General features: G+C 42.8%; 1 protein-coding gene across 2 annotated transcripts in view; it reads right to left on the bottom strand.

Annotated features, from left to right (window-relative positions):
• Nucleotides 1–19,750, bottom strand: part of SLC25A13 (solute carrier family 25 member 13) — a 226,700-nt gene that overhangs the window by 178,123 nt on the left and 28,827 nt on the right. For both annotated transcript variants that reach the window (XM_018047391.1, XM_018047392.1), the window contains exons 2-3: nucleotides 17,254–17,307; nucleotides 1,551–1,693 (exon numbers count right to left, since the gene is read on the bottom strand). In XM_018047391.1, the coding sequence (XP_017902880.1) occupies nucleotides 1,551–1,693; nucleotides 17,254–17,307 (197 nt within the window). The remainder of the gene's footprint in view (nucleotides 1–1,550; nucleotides 1,694–17,253; nucleotides 17,308–19,750) is intronic.

Below are 19,750 nucleotides of genomic sequence, written 5' to 3'. Positions count from 1 at the left end.
ATGTGTGTGATGTGTAAAAAGTATATGTGTGTTAAAACAAATTTTAAAAAGGCACACAGGTTTTAAAAATGTTAACAATCAATCCAGATGAAGGGTATCCATTAGACATTCACTGAATTCTTTCCATATTCTATAGCTTAAAAAAATTGTTTAACTATCAAGTAAGAAAAAAAATTTGATCTTAAACATTGAGTCAGCTAATTCATACTGCATGTGAACTTGGTCACATTTCTTCTGCACCTTATAAGCACAGAAGATGTGGAAGCAATCCAATCTGCCTCCCCCTCAACCACCACCACCAAAATGTTTGCTAGAATAAAGCTATGTTCTGTGCAGCTGTTTAGCCTGAATGGACTAGTGTGAAATATACCTCCACCTCTCTCCCTGCACCTCCACAGACAGGCCCTGTGAGGGAAGAAACAGCTGCTCCTAAATGATATTTTCCTCCAAAGCAAAGAATCCCACCTTGGGAGGGATTACACAAGCTGTGGAAAACACAAGTAGCCACCACTGGAACAGAGAAGGTATAATCTAGCAATCTGCCAGCCTATGACAGGAAGTATAATTGCCAATTTCCTCCCCACTTGCTTCCCATCTGCAAGACTTTCACTTTAGAGGGAGTTGCCTTCCTGCACGATGGAACAACAGATGTATAAGCAAGTAAGGAGAAGTACTGGGAAGACTGAGAGCATTCACAGTACATCAGGGAGTTTTCTTTGGTTGTATCTCAAACCCATGCATAAGAAAAAACAGACACAAGACCAAAAGAGGAAGCTCAGAGCAGAAGCACACCCCAGAAAGGCTGGTCACTAATCTATCAGAGGGGAGTGCGGCAAGTGGCGAGGGCAGACAGCTGGGTTCACTACAGTTTACACAGAAAAGGCTAGTTCTGACAGATTATATTTGGTTATTAGGGAATATTGGTGATATTTTGGAGCCCAAAATCCTGCACTTATGGTAAAAATCAACTGCATTCTTACACAACTTAAGAATGACTCACTTTTTAAAATGTAAACAGAAAATATTGGTAAAAGAAAAAAAAAAAGGCATTTTGCAAAGTGTCCTATTTAAGTTTAGGTGGTTCCATGTTTCTCTTCCCACTTGGGCAGAATGCCTTTCTTGGGGATTTGGAATCATTATTCTGTCTGTCAGATTTATAGCATTTAATCATATGGGACGTTTAAAAGTTCCTTGAGCAGAAAGATTATAGAAAAGTTAGGTTCACAGACTTACGTTTTACATTTATAATTTTTACAGTTGCCTTAAAACTTAAAATATACTACACACACTCAAGCACATCTTCACACCACTCAACTACAATAGCTGTGAAATTATAAATAGTTGTTTAAACTATGTCAAGAAGTCCAGATATAGAATCCCCAACTCGGATAAGAACACTGAAGGAACTGTTCAGGGCACCATTTCTAAAATAATGCATTAACTGTAATAGGGAGAAAAAATGTAGGACATTGGCTTCCTAATCATTAAAGAAACAGAAAGCTGTTTCAAACAAAACAAAAACTAAATGAGATAATCAAAAGCAAACATACCCATCTTTAGTCTGATCCACCACACCACTTAAAAGTTCCACAGTCTTTGGATTAGGCTGGCTTTCTCCAAAAATGTTCAAATATCGGGTGACGAAGTCATTGGGAGACATGAAAAATTCACCATTTTTTTCAATGCTTGCATACTGTTTAAAAAAAGAAAATATATTTTATTCTCAAATGTATATAATCAGATCAATACATGAAAAAAGCTGAAAGTATTCAATGGATAAAATACCTGATATGACAATATACTATTACAAGGACAATCATTTCCCATCACTCCCAAGTAAAAAGCAAAAAGATATTGAGTTTGCCAAGTTGTATCTTTATACCAGAGGTTCTCAGCCTGACTGTCCAGCTTACAAACACTAAAGTCCCCAGTAGGCCATCTCTGTTATAATACCTGCCTTTCTTGGCTGAACTTCTCTAGCTCTGAGCAGCCTGTTTTCATTTTTCCCCACAGAGGGCAGAAGTAGAAACTGGTATCTACTTGGGACAGGCCAGGGACGCTGCTAAATATCCCCAATAAACAGGCAGGATGCCCACCCCCTACCCCCCAACCCAATTAGAGTCATCCAGACCAAATGTCAATCGTGCTGAGGGTGAGAAACCCATGCTGACAGAAATTTGGAAAGAAACTATATCTTGTTCTTTAGCAAAGACATACAGTTTTCTTAAAAAAAAAAAAAAAAAATTATGAAATCATGAATGAAAACAACCTCACTCTTTTGCCCCTTTTCCTGTTTTGAAAGCATCAGTGATGGAAAAGAAAAAAAAGAATGACAGAGGAGAAACTAGAGAGCAAATTGTTAACAGCAAGGCTTCTGTAAGACTTCATGGAAGACGGTAAGAAATGCTGCTATGAACGCATAGGAAGTGTGGGGCACAGTGTTAGGTGTTTACATTCAAAATCCCATTAGTATTACGCAACCGCTCTACAAAGTAGGTGTTCCCATCCACATTTTAGAGATGCAGTGGCTAAATCTTGAATGGTAAACTAATTCACCCACATAGGCAGGGGCAGAAACAATATTGAAATCCAAGCACACCTGACTGCAAGGTCTTCATTCTGCTTTTACTCCAGAGCTCCTAAAAATTACATCTTTTTTTTTTTCCACTTGAGCCAAAGAAGAAATTGGGCCCCTATTTTTTAAAAGACCATAACCATTAAGAAGGCTAAGCCCCGAAGACTTGATGCTTTTGAACTGCGGTGTTGGAGAAGACTCTTGAGAGTCCCTTGGACTGCAAGGAGATCAAACCAGTCAGTCTTAAATGAAATCAGTCCTGAATATTCATTGGAAGGACTGATGCTGAAGCTCCAATATTTTGGGCACCTGATGCGAAGAGCTGACTCATCAGAAAAGACCCTGATGCTGGGAAAGATTGAGGGCAGGAGAAGGGGATAACAGAGGATGAGATGGTTGGATGGCATCATGGACTCAATGGCCATGAGTTTGAGCAAGTTCCAGGAGATGGTGAAGGACAGGGAAGCCAGGCGTGCTGCAGTTCATGGGGTCACAAAGAGTTGGAAATGACTGAGCGACTGAACAACAAAATTAAAAAAAAAGAATTTGTGTCCTTTATTCCTTTACTATGTATGTTTGGATCGTCCTTCTGTGTTAAGTCGTTACAGTGAATAAAGGAAGAGCTATCAGTTCCCTTCCACCTGAAAATGGGGACAAAGGGTATCATGAAAGAGGAAACTGCATTTATTTCAGTTCCATCTTCTCAAAATGCCTAATGTAGTAAGTCCTAAAGAGATATTGACTGGTGAATAAACAATGAGAGAGTTCCTGAAAAAAAAAAATAAAAAAGAAATGCTGCTATGGTTAATGTCCTCTCCATTCCAGAAGAGAGTGAGTGAGTGAGAATAAGGTGGTATGCGATGCTTTTTCACAGCCTTCCCCCCCCCCGCCCCCGTTCACAACATGGAATCTGCACATTACTGTTCTGTAGAGGTGGGGGGCTGTGAGAAATGCTGAGGAACAACTTGGGGGTCACACAGATACTTACAGAGCAGGAGAGGGGCTCTTGATCTTTGGGATCAAACAGTGTTTTGTGGTGGGGAGATGGGGCCCTCAAGCTACAAGAAGAACAGGGCTAGCTGGGTGACAGAAGCCGCCGTGATGGGGGAGCACGGTGAACAGGGGTGCAATGACAGTCAGACCCAATTAAAACTGCTTTTGCAAGTCACGTGTGGGCTTCCGGAGATGCAGACATAGAGAACAGTCATAGGACGGACACAGAGAACCCCATGAACAGTGGAGAGAACCCCATGAACAGTGGAGAGAACAGACTTCTGGACAAAGACGGGGATGGGCAGGGTGGAAGGAACTGAGAGAGTGGACTGCGACATACACATTACCATATGTAAACGCAGATGGCCAGTGGAAATGTGCTGGATGACGCAGGGGGCTCAAATCTGGTGCTCTGTGACAACCGAAAGGGAGGGGATGGGGTGGAAGGCAGGTTCAAGAGGGAGGGGACACATGTCTACCTATGGCTGATGCATGCTGATGTATGGTGAAAACCAATAAAACACTGCGAAGCAATTATCTTCCAATTAAAAATAAATACATTACAAATAAAGAATCTGCCTGCCTAACTCTAACCCTAATTGGGTTCCATCCCTGCTTCGGGAAGAGCCCACCCGATGCGGGCAACTAAGTCTGTGCGCCATGACTCCGGAGCCAGCGCTGCAGAGCCGGCGAGGCCCAGGTGCTGGGCCCAGGAGCATCAGTTACTGAAGCTCACGCAGCTGCCGCCTGCGCTCCACAACAACAGGGGCCATCTGGTGAGAAGCCCGTGCGTCCCAACCAGAGAGCAGCTTCTGCTCGCGGCGATGAAGACCCAGCACCTCCATAAGTACATAAATAAATCTTAAAAACAAAAGTCACTTGTTCTTTCTACATTTTAGTCATTCCAAAGCACGATCAGCTCTTGAGTAGATAGCTACAGGCTTTGGAGTCTCTCAGGTCTGGGATGCAGGCGGCTCTGCTTCTGCCTCTAAAGGACCTCAGGTAAGTAACTAAAGCTTTCTGGGACTCTGGCTCCTCACCTGTAAAATGGGGATAAGGACACTGCCTGCTCTTAAGGTGATGCTGGAAATAAACGAACGGTCACGAAATACGCGAGGCACAATGCCATACACACAATAGGCATCTTATAAATAAAATGCTAAATAAAAACCAATAATCTAGCACATTTCTCTTCAGTCGCTCAGTCGTGTCCGACTCTTTGCGACCCCATGAACTGCAGCACGCCAGGCCTCCTTGTCCATCACCAACTCCCGGAGTCCCCCCAAACCCATGTCCATCGAGTCGGTGATTCCATCCAACCATCTCATCCTCTGTTGTTCCCTTCTCCTCCTGCCCTCAGTCTTTCCCAGCATCAGGGTCTTTTCCAATGAGTCAACTCTTCGCATTAGGTGGCCAAAATATTGGAGTTTCAGCTTCCAGTGAACACCCAGGACTGATCTCCTTTAGGATGGACTGGTTGGATCTCCTTGCAGTCCAAGGGACTCTCAAGAGTCTTCTCCAACACCACAGTTCAAAAGCATCAATTCTTCAGCGCTCAGCTTTCTTTACAGTCCAACTCTCACATCCAAACATGACTACTGGAAAAACCAGAGCCTTGACTAGACGGACCTTTGTTGGCAAAGTAATATCTCTGCTTTTTAACATGCTGTCTAGGTTGGTCATAACTTTCCTTCCAAGCAGTAAGCGACTGAACTGAACTGAAATGAGCTAGATTACTGGTTTTTATTTAACAATTTTTTGCACAGTACAAAAGAAAAGCTCAAAGATGGCCCAATAATCATACTATTCTTTAGTTAGTATTGAATTTGGCTTTTTGCAAACGTGGAAGAATTATAATTTATTTTCCTATCTGAGGCAAAACAGGACTGAAATATAATGGGAATGTCACTGTTAATTACAGCAATCCTATGATTTAGAATTATACCTATGTTTGCTTATAGTAGTGAATAATTCATTTATTTAAAAACACAATTTAACTCTCCTCTCACCAATAGACATTATTATTACTGGATTATCTCCAATTTTTCTTTTTTTTTTTTTTAAGCTAAAGTAACCAGCTTTGCATATAACATCTGTCCAAATTCCTGGCAGTTTTCAAAGGCTAGACTCCCAGAGGAGAAAGTGTTGAGTCAAGGGAGAGGATCTTTAAGGCTCTTGATACTTATCACACTGCTCTCCAGAAAGGACTGTACCAATTATACTCCCAACCAACAGCATGAGAACATGCCCTTTCCCCCTTTGTCTATCATATTTGCTGCAAATAGCTTGATATTTTTATATAATTGAGTCTGTCGATTTTTATCTGCTTTACAATTTCTTCCACTACTTCTAAGTTTAGAAGCTATTATAATTCTTCATCACAAGACTGTATACTCACCCACATTTTCTCTTAGCCTGTTTTGAATAGGTTTAGCTTTTCCCTTTAAGTTTCAATACATTATTGGTACTTTGTTTTCGATGTGGTTTGAAGTAAGGATCCTCCAACTTGAGTCTCTTCCACTTACTCTCTTGGTTGTCTCTCGGAAGGGAAGATCCCTTGGAGAAAGGAACGGCAACCCACTCCAGTGCTCTTGACTGGAGAATCCCACGGACAGAGGGGCCTAGAAGGCTACAGTCCATGGGGCCATGAAGAGCCGGACACGACTGAGCAACTAAACAACTCTTGGCTGTCCTAGGAGCCCACACATCAAATCATTCTCCCTTCCCTAAAGGGGATGCCATAGGCTAAATTATCATATGGTTGGGACCTCCCTGGTGGTCCAGTGGTTAAGAATCCACCTTGCAATGCAAGAGATGCAGGTTCGATCCCTGGTAGGGGAACTAAGATCCCACATGTTGCACAGCAACTAAGCCAACATGTCACAACTAGAGAGCCTGTGTACCACAACAAAGGACATCCCGCATGATGCAACCAGCCCTATGCAGGCAGATACACAAATGCTTTCAAAAGTCAGCATATGGTCACAAGGGAACGGCTTGGCAAGGAAGTCCATCTCCTACACACTTCTGGTGGGCAATGCCTTCCTAAGTGAAGATGTACTCAGCCCCAACTCCATGGGAGGAATGCCAGGATGAGCTGACAGCTCCTGCCATCACCGCAGCGGGCAATGTTTCAGGACTAACCTTGGCAACTGACCCATCTGCTCTGGCAAGATTACTTGCGCCTTAATTGCCATAACTAGAGGGAAAGCTCTGCCAGGACAGAATTTCTTTTCCCCTTTCTCACTGTTGTGTATCCTCGAGCTCTAGACTGTTACCTGGTAGATAGGCAACATGTTCAATAAACATCTGACAAATGAATGTGGAGTAAAAAAAAGCACTGCAGTACTGGACTTCCCGGGTGGCACAGAATCCGCTGCCAGTGCAGGGTCCAACTCCTGATCTGGGAAGATCCCACATGCCCCGAACAACTAAGCCATGCACCACGACTACTGAACCAGCACTGCAGAGCCCTAGAGCTGCACCTAATGGGCCCGTGCTGCACCTACTGAAGTCCAGGCGCCCAGGGCCCACGCTCCGCAACAAGGAAAGCCACTGCAGTGAGAAGTCTGAAGGCCGCCAGGAAGAGGAGTCCCTGCTCGCCTCCGCTGGAGAAAGCTCTGGCAAAGCAACGGAGACCCAGTGCAGCCAAAAATAAATAAATGCACGAATAAACAAAAGCAGAACGCATTTCATTACTTTTTTCTTACAAGTCTTCTTACAAGACTAATCACTCTCTTAGTTTTCCCCAAATGATCTTTAGAATCATTATCAAGCTCCCAACCCCTAAAAGAGAAATTTCCACTGAAAAGGCAAAATAAAACTACAATGCAATAATACCACTACTCATACACAAGATAATTAACAAGAAAAAAACCAATGTTGGCAAAATATGGAGCAAATGCAACTGGCAAACCGCTTCAGAAAACTGCTTGGCAATGTCTACTGTAACTGAACGTACATGTAAGGACAGACCCAGCAATTTTATACCAGAGGGATTTTTCCCTTCCCATAATTTATTATTTCTCATTGGAACTTCTACTTTTTCACTTTCAGATGACCCTTTAACACCTTTAATAAGATCAGTTTAGTATTAATGAACTCAGTTTCTGCCTGTCTGACCTCTTTGCTTGTCCTTCAATTCTGAATGATAATCTTGCTAGACAGAGTATCCTGGGTGGTAGGCTTTTCCCTGTTAACATTTTAAAAGCATCATGCCATTCTCTTCTGGCCTGCAAAGTTTCTGCAGAAAAATCAACTGATAACCTTATGGGGGTTCCCTTGGATGTGCTTTGTTTTTTTCCTGCTGCATTTAAAATTCTTTATTTTTTCTATTTTGATTGTGATCTATCTTGGCGTGGGTCTCTTTGGGTTCACCTTGTTTGGAACCCTCTGGTGCCTCCTGTACCTGGATATCTGTTTCCTCCTCCAGGTTTGGGAAATTCTCAGCCATAATTTCGTCAAATACATTTTCTACTCTTTTCTCTTTCTGTGCTGTGCTAAGTCGCTTCAGTTGTGTTGGACTCTTTCTGACCGCATGGACCATAGCCCACCAGGCTCCTCTGTCCATGGGAGGCTCCAGGCAAGAATACGGGAGTGGGTTGCCATCTCTCCTCCAGGGGATCTTCCTGACCCAAGGATCGACCCCACGTCTCTTACATAGCCTGCAGTGGCAGGTGGGTTCTTCACCACTAGCGCCACCTTTCCTTTCTGGGACCACTATCATGCAAATGTTAGTACCTGTGAGGTTGTCCCGTTGAGTCCCTTTAACTAGCCTCAATTTTTAGAATTTTTTTGGGGGGGTGTAGTTCTTACTGGGCAGTTTGCATTACTCTAGCTTCCAGATCACTGATGTATTCTTTGTCACCCCATCTCTTGTTCACATCCTGCGGTGTATTTTTCATCTCAGTTACCGTATTCCTCAGTGCCGTCAGCACTTTTCCAACATTATCTAGCTCTTCACAAAAATCCTCACTGTGTTCCTTGATTCTTCCCCAGTTCAATTAGGATTCTTATCACCAATGCTTTGAACTCTTCTATCAGGTAAATTACTTATCTGTGTTTCATTAGGGTTTTTTTCCCAGGGTTTTTTTTTTTCCCTTATTCTTTCATTTGAAATATATTCCTGTCTTCTCATTCTGTCTAACATTCTCTGTCTTTATGAAACTAGGTGAGAATCTACCTCTCCTGCCCTTGAAAGCGTGTCCTTGGAGCATTCCCAGCAGCTCTGGCAGGAGAAACAAAAGTGGGCACGAGCTGCGTCTTCCCCAGGGTGCGCTGGCAGCCACCGCGCGGGGAGGAGGTGGGGCCGGGGCCCAGCCAGGTGCAAGCGGCCGTCTCCTCTGCTCAGGGGCCATCACTGCCCTCCCGGGGGTGGGAGCTGCGTTCTCTTGGGTATGACAGCACTCTCTGCCTTGGTCTGGGGCGTGGCCAGGGCCTGAGGGTCTAGGGCTGCATTTCCCTGCGGGTTTCACTTTTTCCCCCACGTACGCACCTTGTTAGAGGCTGGATGGGACTGGGGCCGGAGGGGGCTGTGCCACAGCTCTAAGCGGACCCTACCCCCCAGTAGCACTATTTTGGATAGCAAAAAAAAAAGTGGAAAATAACTCAAATGTCCACAGCGGAATGTTGCAATGAATTGTGGCAAACTCACACAGCGGAATAAACTAACACCGACTACACGTGCCAACACGGATGAATCTTACCAGTAAAGAAACAGAGAAAGAGGCCAGACTCAAGAAAACATAGCGTAAAAAAAAGACAAAGGAAAACACGTTGTATTATTCGTCTTATATAAAGCAGAAAGCCAGGCAAAGCTAACACGTGGTGACAGAAGTCAGATGGCTAGTTCCCTCGGGAGGGGTGGGTATCGCCTGGAACGGGCGTCAGAGGGCTTCTGGTGATGGACAGGGAGGCCTGGCGTGCTGCGATTCACGGGGCCGCAAAGAGTCGGACACGACTGAGCGACTGGACTGAAGGATGCTGGTTACATGGATGGATTCACTTCATGAACATGCATGGAGCTGTACAGTTCTGATTGATGCACTTGATTTAGTCCTCAATAGAGTTTACAAATAAAAAACCTCCGGTCTTTTATCTGCCTTGTTTTTTCAGAGGTGATAAAACATCTCTTCAATACAAGGACATGTTAATATGGACACAAGAAACACAGTTTTCCTCAGTTTTAAAAAACAGCCCCCCACCAAGGCTTGGGTAGTCTACTTTGATTAAAGATGTCAAAGGTTCTTCCTTAGACTGATGAACAGAGGGTCCCTATCAGGGGACTGGACTATACCTTGCAGCTACCACACCTTCAAAACGTTATTTAATCCTTCTTCAGTAATAGATTTGATAAATGACCTGACGCTTCTCTCCTTTACCATTTTTGGAAGTTCAATATGATTAAACATATATACTTATGAAATGGGAAGGCTTCTAGGATTCTTTGCATAACCTAGTAAAATACTAACTATGATGGTTAACTTTATGCATCAGCTTGACTGGCCAACAGGTGCCCAGATGAAGCACCGTTTCTGGGTGTGTTTCTGAGGGTGTTTCTGGATGAGACTGGCATTTGAATCTGCAGACTCAGTAAACTGGACTTCCCTCCCCAGTATGGGTGGGCTTCACCCAATCCATTGAGAACGGAATAAAAGATGGAGGGAAGAATTCATCCCTTTTTGCCCTGCCCCACTGCATAAGCTGGGTCCTATCTTCCTTCTGTGGCCCTCAGACCGAGATTTACATCATCAGCTACCCTGTTCTCAGGACTTCGGACTTGGACTGAATTACAACACAGCTTTTCCTGGGTCTCCAGCCTGCAGACAGTACCATCCTAGGACTTCTCGGCCTCCAAAATGGATGGTGTGAGCCAATTCCTCATAATAAACCTCACTAGGTAAGTACCTAGAGATGGAGCTCTCTCCTACTGGTTCTGTTTCTCTCAAGAACCCTGACCAATAAACCAAATGTCACCAGGAAGACATACCTCCACACCCAATGAATACAGTGGCAAAGGAAAGCAATGTGTCATGACACTATCCTCAGAAGCCAGGGGCCCTAACTGGCCTGCCCACTACTGGTGGAACAAAATAGTCTATCAACTGTGAACACGCCAGAACCATAATCACCAGTCTTTCATTTCTGCCACAAACCATTCATGTCTGGAGGCTGAAGGGCAAATTCTTCTTGAGTGTGTTCCAGCCACTGAGAAATGCTTTGCACACCTGATCACTGTGTTTGACCATTCTTCCCCTGTTACGCAGGTAGAATAAAGTATTATACTTAAGAATCTGAAAATGGATCAAATATTGTATGTTATTCAGTTCAGGTGCTCAGTCATGTCCGACTCTTTGTGACCCCATGAATCGCAGCACGCCAGGCCTCCCTGTCCATCACCAGCTCCCGGAGTTCACTCAGACTCACGTCCATCGAGTCCGTGATGCCATCCAGCCATCTCATCCTCTGTCGTCCCCTTCTCCTCCTGCCCCCAATCCCTCCCAGCATCAGAGTCTTTTCCAGTGTGTCAACTCTTTGCATGAGGTGGCCAAAGTACTGGAGTTTCAGCTTAGGAACTACTATTAATTTCATTAAGTGCACAGTGATATATATTATGGCCACATATAATATTTACTAACATATATTATGACCAATTCTCAATAGGGAATCTTAAAATTATTAGGAGCTATATGGAGATAGCTAACTTATACTGAAATACATCAGTAAATATTATATGTGAAACTAATGTGACAAAAACTTATTTAAATTAGGTGGTGGTTATGTGGCTACTTACTACTCTATTTTCTGTAAATTTGTAAATTTTAATGAAACAGTTTAAATGTCATTAGGTATCATGAATAGTCAACAAATACAGTGCTGATGATAAAAAACACGAATTTAAAGCAAGATACAATTTTTCAACGAGTTGTCAGAAAGGCTTTTCATTGTTGCTGCTCAGTTTTTTTTAACAATCTGAGTTGATGTCACAATGTGGAAAAATGTAAACTTCTATACTCCCAACAAAAATGTGTATTGACGCAACCTTGAGAGGCAGGCTGCCAAGAATCAAAAGCCTTGAAATGTTGTAAATCCACTCTTCAACAATTCCACTTCTATAAATTTTTCTAAGAAAATGCTAGCTATGTGCAAAAATGTAGTCTCAGGGCTATTCATTTCAGTGTTGTTATGATAGCAAAGCAGAGCAGACAACTAAACATCCAATAATAGAGAGTGGCTAGATAAATTATGGTTAAACAGCCATATACAAGAGTATCATAGCAATAAAAAAGCAGAAATGCTTTCAATTATAGGAAAAGGTATTCATAATGTATTAGGTGAGGGAAAAAATGAATACCAAATAGTATTTTTCCTCCTGTTAAGGAAAAAAATTATACTCATGCACAGAGGCAGAGAAACAGGAACAGAGACATATGCATATATAAATAGATTTAAATAGATACATGTATATATACAGATAGACTTAAATATATATGGATCACAAGTTTCAGTTCTTTATACACATCTTTCTTTAATTTTCAAAAAATATGAACTGTTGTGTCATACGCAAAAAAGGTTTTCAAAGTGGAAATTATTTTTCCAATTTTCCCTACAAAATCTTCTAAAAATATATACTATGCTTTTGTTGATGAATTACAATCATAAAATTCCAAATGCTAGTCACTACATATTACTATCCCAACTTGTAATATGACCCGCTTCCCTTGTCTGGTCTTCCCGTCCTCCACATCTTACACCACAGTAAGGCATTTAGTTGCGTCCAGCTCCATACTTCTAAACAGTAACTATCACCTCCTTCACTCTCACTTGAGCTAATGGTTGTCTCCTCAATTTCTGCATTCTTAATACTGGTACTCCCATGCCCCCAGGCTATATATCCAGTGGTCATATTTACTCCCTGTTCACGATCAATCAATCCACCCTGAATATTCATTAGAAGGACTGATGCTGAAGCTCCAATACTTTGGCCACCTGATGCGAAGAGCTGACTCATTGGAAAAGACCCTGATGCTGGGAAATGTTGAAGGCAGAGAAGAGAAGGGGACAACAGAGGGCGAGATGGTTGGATGGCATCACTGACTCGATGGACATGAGTTTGAGCAAGCTCCGGGAGATGGTGAAGGACAGGGAAGCCTGGCGTGCTGCAGTCCCTGGGGTCACAGAGTCAGACACGACTGAGTGACTGAACAGCAACATGATCATCCATCACACAAGATCATGCATTTTCAATCAAACAGTCCTTCAAAATGTGTCAGCTTGCCCATTCTCCATTCTTCATGCTACCACAATCCTAACCAGGTTATTAGGGTTGCACACCAGGATTACACCCGCAGCTGCCTAACCCATGGCCTTCCTGCACCAATCCAATCTCAGACCCATCCTCCAAGTCACTGGAGAACTCAGAAAACCTTCAATGGCTTCCTATTGTTTAGCAGAAATGCCAGACTCCCAATTATCTTTCTAATTTTGTCACCCACAACCTGTAAAACTTGGCAGACTCCTTCGCACAGGGCTGAATTAAGTAAACATTTGAAGAATGAGCAAAAATCCTTCCATCTGGGGGAGGTTTGCTCCCAAGGTGGTCCCTCCAATGTGGTCCTGGTTCCCAGAAGCCTCCGCTGCCCCCCTCGGTGCCTCCCCTCCACCCCGCCACCCGCCCTGGCTCCCACACATCCACGAGGCTCCTCAAGTCCCCACTCCAAGGAGCCTTCTCTGACCTCTCCCCACCACAGGGACTGCTCCCTCCTCCCATTTCCTGTGGCGTCTGCTTTAACCACACAAGTGACCCTTGACTGTGCTGACTTAGATAATTTTTTTTTTTTACCTTCTGTGTGCCTATGAATTTTGTCTCCTGTATAAAACCTGAACATCTCTAAATAAGACACGGATGTTGCTTATATCTTTTTACACATCTCACTCACTGCAGAGTTCCATGGCATTTCATTTAAACTGTAAGCACTCAAATACACACCTGTTTATTAACATAAAACAGCAGAGAAAGTGTTAGGCAGAGAAAAAAACTTAGGTTCCCAACACTTAGGCTGGAAACAAAGCTGACTACACCTAGACTTCTACATCCAGACAGAACATTAACTGCCACATGTCACTAAAACAGCCTGCATAAAAAAATTCAAACGCCTTAGGCTGGAGATGTTTTATGCCAAGTTCCACTCTGCCCACCATTCTAGCACCATCTCCCAAGCTTCTCCGAGCCAGGCCACCTCCACGCCTGGAGTTCTTTGCTTTTGCTTGCACTATATTTCCTTTGTCTTTGCTCCACAATCCTCCTCCACCATCTCCATCTGATAAACAGCAGCTCAAACATCACCAGTGCCCAGCAATTGTAATGACCCTCTCTAGGAAGATGTAATTAGCCCCACATCATCTTCTTGCTAATTAATACTACACAATGCATATCAACCATATTATGTACTATATAATGTATATCAACTATATTGTGGATTTTTTTTTTAAACACTCAAACACACACAGTGAGATAGTTAAGGGCAGGAGCCATAATTAATTCATCTTTATAACCCCAACACCTGACAGTAAGCAACTTCAGAAAAAGAACTGATTTTAACTCTTTTCAAAAAAACAAACAAACATAAAATAAGCCAGAACAGGGCTCATTTTAGTCTTCCAGGACCCCTCTTTCCTTATCTGTTTCGGTTCCACTAGGTCTCTCTGCTCGCCACAGCTGTCAACTCCCCCATTACCAGCACATCTGGTCTCAAAGGAACAATGAAGCTTCCCTCCACCTCCCCGAAGCTACAGGAGAATCACCTAACTAGTGTAGCAGAGAGGTTGGGATATTTATAAAGAAGGAAAGTCAGGAAAAATGTCAGGAAAAAAATCACCAAATAGGTTTACAGAGTGCTTGCTGCTGATCCGCTCTTGGAACTAACAAGTCCAGGTGTACAGCCAAGTGATTCAGTTATTCATTGTCAATCAGCTATGCATGCTAAGTCCAACTCTTTGTGACCCCATGGACTGCAGCTTTCTAACTCCTCTGTCCAAGGGATTCTCCAGGCACGAACACGAGTGGGCAGCCAGATCTTCCTCATCCAGGGACTGAACCTGCATCTCCTACATGGGAAGCAGATTTTTTACAGCTGAGCCACCAGGGAAGCCCCTCAATCAACCATACGCTAATACAAAGTGAAAGCTTTTAAATAAATAAATAAATGAGCCACAATTTACTTAAGCAAAAAAAAAAAAAGAAAGCCCAGGCTCACTGGAGACGTGCCTGGCACAGCCCCCAAAGGCGCCTCGCTCCCTATTCTTCCCCCACAGCACTGTCTGCGGTAGAGAGTAAACAAGAGATCCTCAGCGTGCTGAGCCAAGGTGGATTTGCGTTGGTACCACACTACCCAAGCCTGATGAGGTCACCCGAACCTCTGCCAGATCCACAATCCCTTCTAGAAACTGCTGATCACTTCTTTTCTTCAGGGACAGTTCCCCCCCACCCCCTCACATCATCCCATTGGACTCTAAGTCATCTGGAATTCTCACTCAAAAGCCACGTAGTCCCAGCCACACCAAGGGAGGACAGCACTTCCTTTCTGGTCCCAAAGATTCCACCCCAGCCTTCAGGCCCACTGACACAGAAGCCCCATAGGCCGCTCTCCAGAACTCTGCAGAGACTCCTGCCCTCCCCTGGGTTTCCCTGGCCAATCCCACTTGTCTCCAGTGAAACTCCCCTGTGACTGCGATGCAGCCACTAGAAAAGATACCTGCTTCCATTGGAAGGCTCTTAACCCAGCCTCATCCGCCACCACATGGCCTCAAACTGTGGTCGCAGCTTCTAGCTGGAGCCTTTCCACCGAATCACATCAAGAAGACCAATAAGGATCCAAGAAGCACCATCTACTGAGACCCTCTAAGCTGTTCCCATTTCCCGATGCCCACAGCTACGGTTGGCTTAGAAAACAGAGGTCACAGATTCTGAGTTCCAAGAACGGCCGTGACTCTGCCGACTCAATTTTATGAGCTTCGTCCATCTCTCTAGGCGCTTCAGCAGCCGCCTTGCAGGCTCTTCTGCAAGTGGTCTTCCAGAACTACATCATTAGAGTTTTAAAACAAAAACCTTATAAATACACAGCCTAAAAACATCTATGGCTCCCTCATATACACCTCAGCCCCGTCATGGGGGGCCCAACGTGCGCAGCAGCAGACACTGGGTGAGAAACAAACGCGTTTCTGTTTTCTGCACTTTCATTACCCAAAATCCTTTTCCACCTTAGAGTCTCTATACCATATTTGCCTTTTCTGGGCAAAACACAAGCTTTATAAAGAACTCTGCCTTCTAATATATAACCCAGTCTACTTTACAAATTGATTCTTTTTTTCTCCTATTTTTTACCTGTTTTCTCTTGGTGTCTTTGTCTCTATGAATGACTTAATTTCAAGCATTTACTGAATCAAAATCTAATGCGTATCAGGTGCATGTCTAATATACAGCATTTTCAGGTATGTTTTTTTATGGACTCGTTACAACTTTTTATAACATTATGTAAATATTCAAATATACACAAAGTAGAGTGAACAGTATAGTAAATCCAATACTCCTTCTCCAATTGCAAAAAATTATCATACTGCCTATTTTTCCTACACCACCAAAACTGGATTATTTAAAAGCAAATCTCAGATATCATAATCTCACCTGTAAATACTTCAGTGTATATCTCTAAAAAACTCTTTATAAGTTTCCATATTCAGAATACTATTACCTAGCCTAAAAATCAATTAATAATTACTTAATATCAAATAATCCTATCAGTATTCAAATTCCCTGATTCCTCAATTTTTAACAGTAACACATTTTGATACGGAAAGTGATGCTAGGAGAATTAATAACTTCCTAAGCCACATATACACAGCAGCAGAACAAGTTTCTCACTTGAAGCCTTGGGTTCTCTTTAAATATAGCACACCTACCTTCTGACCATGTTTAGAAAAGGCCTACATATGTAGTTTTTAAAATTATCTTTACAAAAATGGCCTTTCTTCTTTTGAGTACTTTTACTGCCAGTTAGATAACCTCAGAAGTGGTTCAGTATCTGGAATCTGAGGCAGACTTTATTATTAGAGTCTTAGTCACTCAGTGCTCAATATCACAAAGTAACTGACAATATAAGAAACGAAGGAAATATCTTGTATAGTGTGATGCAGTGTCTACTGTTACTCGTACTGAGGCCTCCTCGAGGGCACCTCAGCTGAAGTTAAATGATATGATGATGGTAACATCAGCAATGTTCTGCTCAGGAGAGACCAGGGTAGTCCATTCTGGATGAATGAAAGATGAAGAAAGGTGTTTACAAAGAGCTTTAAACTCAGGCCGGAAAGCTTTAGTATCCATCATCTGCTGCACAGGACGATCTCGGAAAGGTAAATGGCTTGTGAGACTAAACTCAACAGCTCCTTTTCGGTACCGAACATCATGTGAGACAACAAAGTGAAATGTAAACCATGCAGCCATCACAGACAGTCGCCTACAAGCATGGGATACATTTTAGAAGGCAGACACAAAATCGATCTCTTTCACAAGTCTTAAGTAAAGGTACTTCTGGGGATGTTTTTAACAACGAAATAGAGAGCTGCTTGAAAATCATCTCTAAAAATTGTAGAACACAAATAAGAAACAAAACAGATTCCTTTATACTGACCTTCAAAAATATTGTTTTAAGTTCAGCTGGATCTGCTCTCTTGGTTAAAGCCACCTATAAATAAACATAAAAATGTTTATATTATTAGAACAAAGCTGAGAAATCAAGCTCGCAGACTGAAAGAAAATAAACTCCAGGTTAGAAATCAGTGAATTTCATTTCTGCACTTAAAGCACTAAATTTACCCAGTGCTTAAACTACTCTCTGGATTTTAAATTAGACTTCTTATGAGGCTTCTGAAATGATAACATTCCATACAAGAAACAAAAGCTCCTAATATGCAGTGTTTAATATACATCATTTTTTTTCCAAAACGAATAAGAAAAAAAGAAAAGTTAAAACAGACTTGCAACCACCTGGCATTTTAAACTGCAATCCAGAGTGACCCAAACCCTTTCACAGGGGAATATTAAAGTACAACTTGTTAAGTATGCAAGAAAACGTAGTTTTTAGAGAGGTTAGTGAGCAAAGCAAATAATATTCACAGACAGAAGGCAATTAATCCCCATGGCTCCACAATGGACAGGCATGAACACCCAGCAATCTGGTCATGTCCAGCAGTATCCTCCTCTCCCCAACTTTATAAAAAAATCCAGAAGTCTCCAATTGTACAGCATTGGGAAATACAACCATTGCTTTCTAATAACTTTAAATGGAATATAATCCATAAAAATATTGAACAATGTTGCACACCTGAAACTAATACTGTAAATCAACTGTATTTCAATGAAAAAAAGAGAAAGAAACCGTAAGTCTCCAAATGTTTGATTATTATTTACCACATTCTGGAATACAAGGGGCTATGGTTACCTTTCAAGAGCAAAGTTTGACAGATTAGCTCAGAATAGGTGTTGTGCTTAATTCTCCAGCCCACAAAGTCCAAAAACATCACTGGGGAAAGAGAAGACAAACTTGAACATGGCTGCCCCAGGCCAACACAAAAGAGTCCTTATGTGGAACCAAACAGTGGGCTTATTCAGCGTCCCATCACCCAATCCTGCTGGCAGAAACCGTCATGAGACTGAACTCTCCCCAAGCACAGCATCACCCCATGATACAGCCAAGGAGGGGTTCCTGGAACCACCCCAATACTGGAGCCATGTCGCCATCCATGGGGAGATTTATGCAAATTGTTCTAAATCCCTTCGGTGTGTTTGCAAAGGCTCTCCTGGGATCTTCAGACAATGGGTTCTCTGTCTTGAAATATGTAACTGCCTGAGCTCCTTGGCCCGCCACTGTCAGGAATAATTTTATTAACTAATTGTCGGAATAGGAGAGGTAGTTTTCCTGAAACCAGTTAGTTGGTCACCTTGTTTTCCAAACCAAGACTGATAACTCCTAACTTCTGCTGAGTACTTATAACCACCAATGCTATTTTTATCCATAAGAATTTGCCATCTTTTAAAAATCCTCAATCACTGAGTGTTCTCTGCTATTCAATTAAAGAGAAAAAAAATATATAAAAGTCGACTGCAAAGCCAACCGAAGACAGATGATAGTGCTGCTGAGAGTCTCACAAGATCCCCTCCGTGTGGGCCTGTATTCTGAGAAAGGCAGGAAGGACACTGTTGGAGAAGGGACAGCGTGAGAAGTTTCCATCCTTTTCTTCGAGAGAAAAGACACTCCCTCCAAGTTCTACATCTCAAGACCATAAGCAACATTTTTTTAAAAGGCATATGGTGACCCTCAGCACTTAACTGGGTTTCCTTTTAAAAGCAAAGGTAAGTTTCCACAAAGTGAACTATTCTTCCCCCATCTGAGTAACACATCCTTTAAAATCAAATTAATTCACTCTGCCACACACACTTCATAAAGCCTTCCCTGGGCAATGCTATTTCAGAGTGAACGCCCCCCGCCCTGACTCCCACAGCATTCTTCTCCTTATTGATCCCAGAATACAGTCATTGCTCACCGCCAGGACTACACCTCTGTGAGAGAAAGCAAGCTTTCAGCCTGTAAGGCTCCCAGGGCGGAGGGCACGCGAGAAACCCATCCATATGGCGGCCCAACGCGCCTAAGCCACGCCACCTAATGTGTACAGCACACTGACGAGTTTTCAGAGCAGGACTATGACGTCACTGGATCCTCATGGCAGACCTGAGCTCAGACAGAGCATATTATTGCTCTCATTTGACAGAAAGGGAAACCAAGACTCAGAAAGGGTCACTTATTTCCCCGAAAGTCAGATTTAGCAACAATTTTTGCTGACATTTCTAAGTGTTTTCTGAGCGGAGATCAAGTTCCAAGTCTTCCATCCCCTTACTGTGCTGGTCTTCTCACTGAGTCACATTGTAGGCAGCTCTTTAAATTGACCGTAGCTTATGTTACCCCTAATATAAAATAGCACATGCCTAAAAAAAAGTCTCCCAGTTTCTCCTAGTACCACCAGTTTGTAGTGTCCATCCAGTGCTATGATTAGGAACATGTTCCAGTATCAGACTGCCCTTGACTGTGGGGGTCAGACCTGAGCTCTCAACTCACTAGCTGTGTGACCCTA

Source organism: Capra hircus, chromosome 4 (assembly GCF_001704415.2).
Source record: "Capra hircus breed San Clemente chromosome 4, ASM170441v1, whole genome shotgun sequence".
NCBI classification, from domain to species: domain Eukaryota; kingdom Metazoa; phylum Chordata; class Mammalia; order Artiodactyla; family Bovidae; genus Capra; species Capra hircus.
The sequence above is the reverse complement of the archived record's forward strand: the minus strand, read 5'-3'. Positions and strand labels throughout refer to the sequence as shown.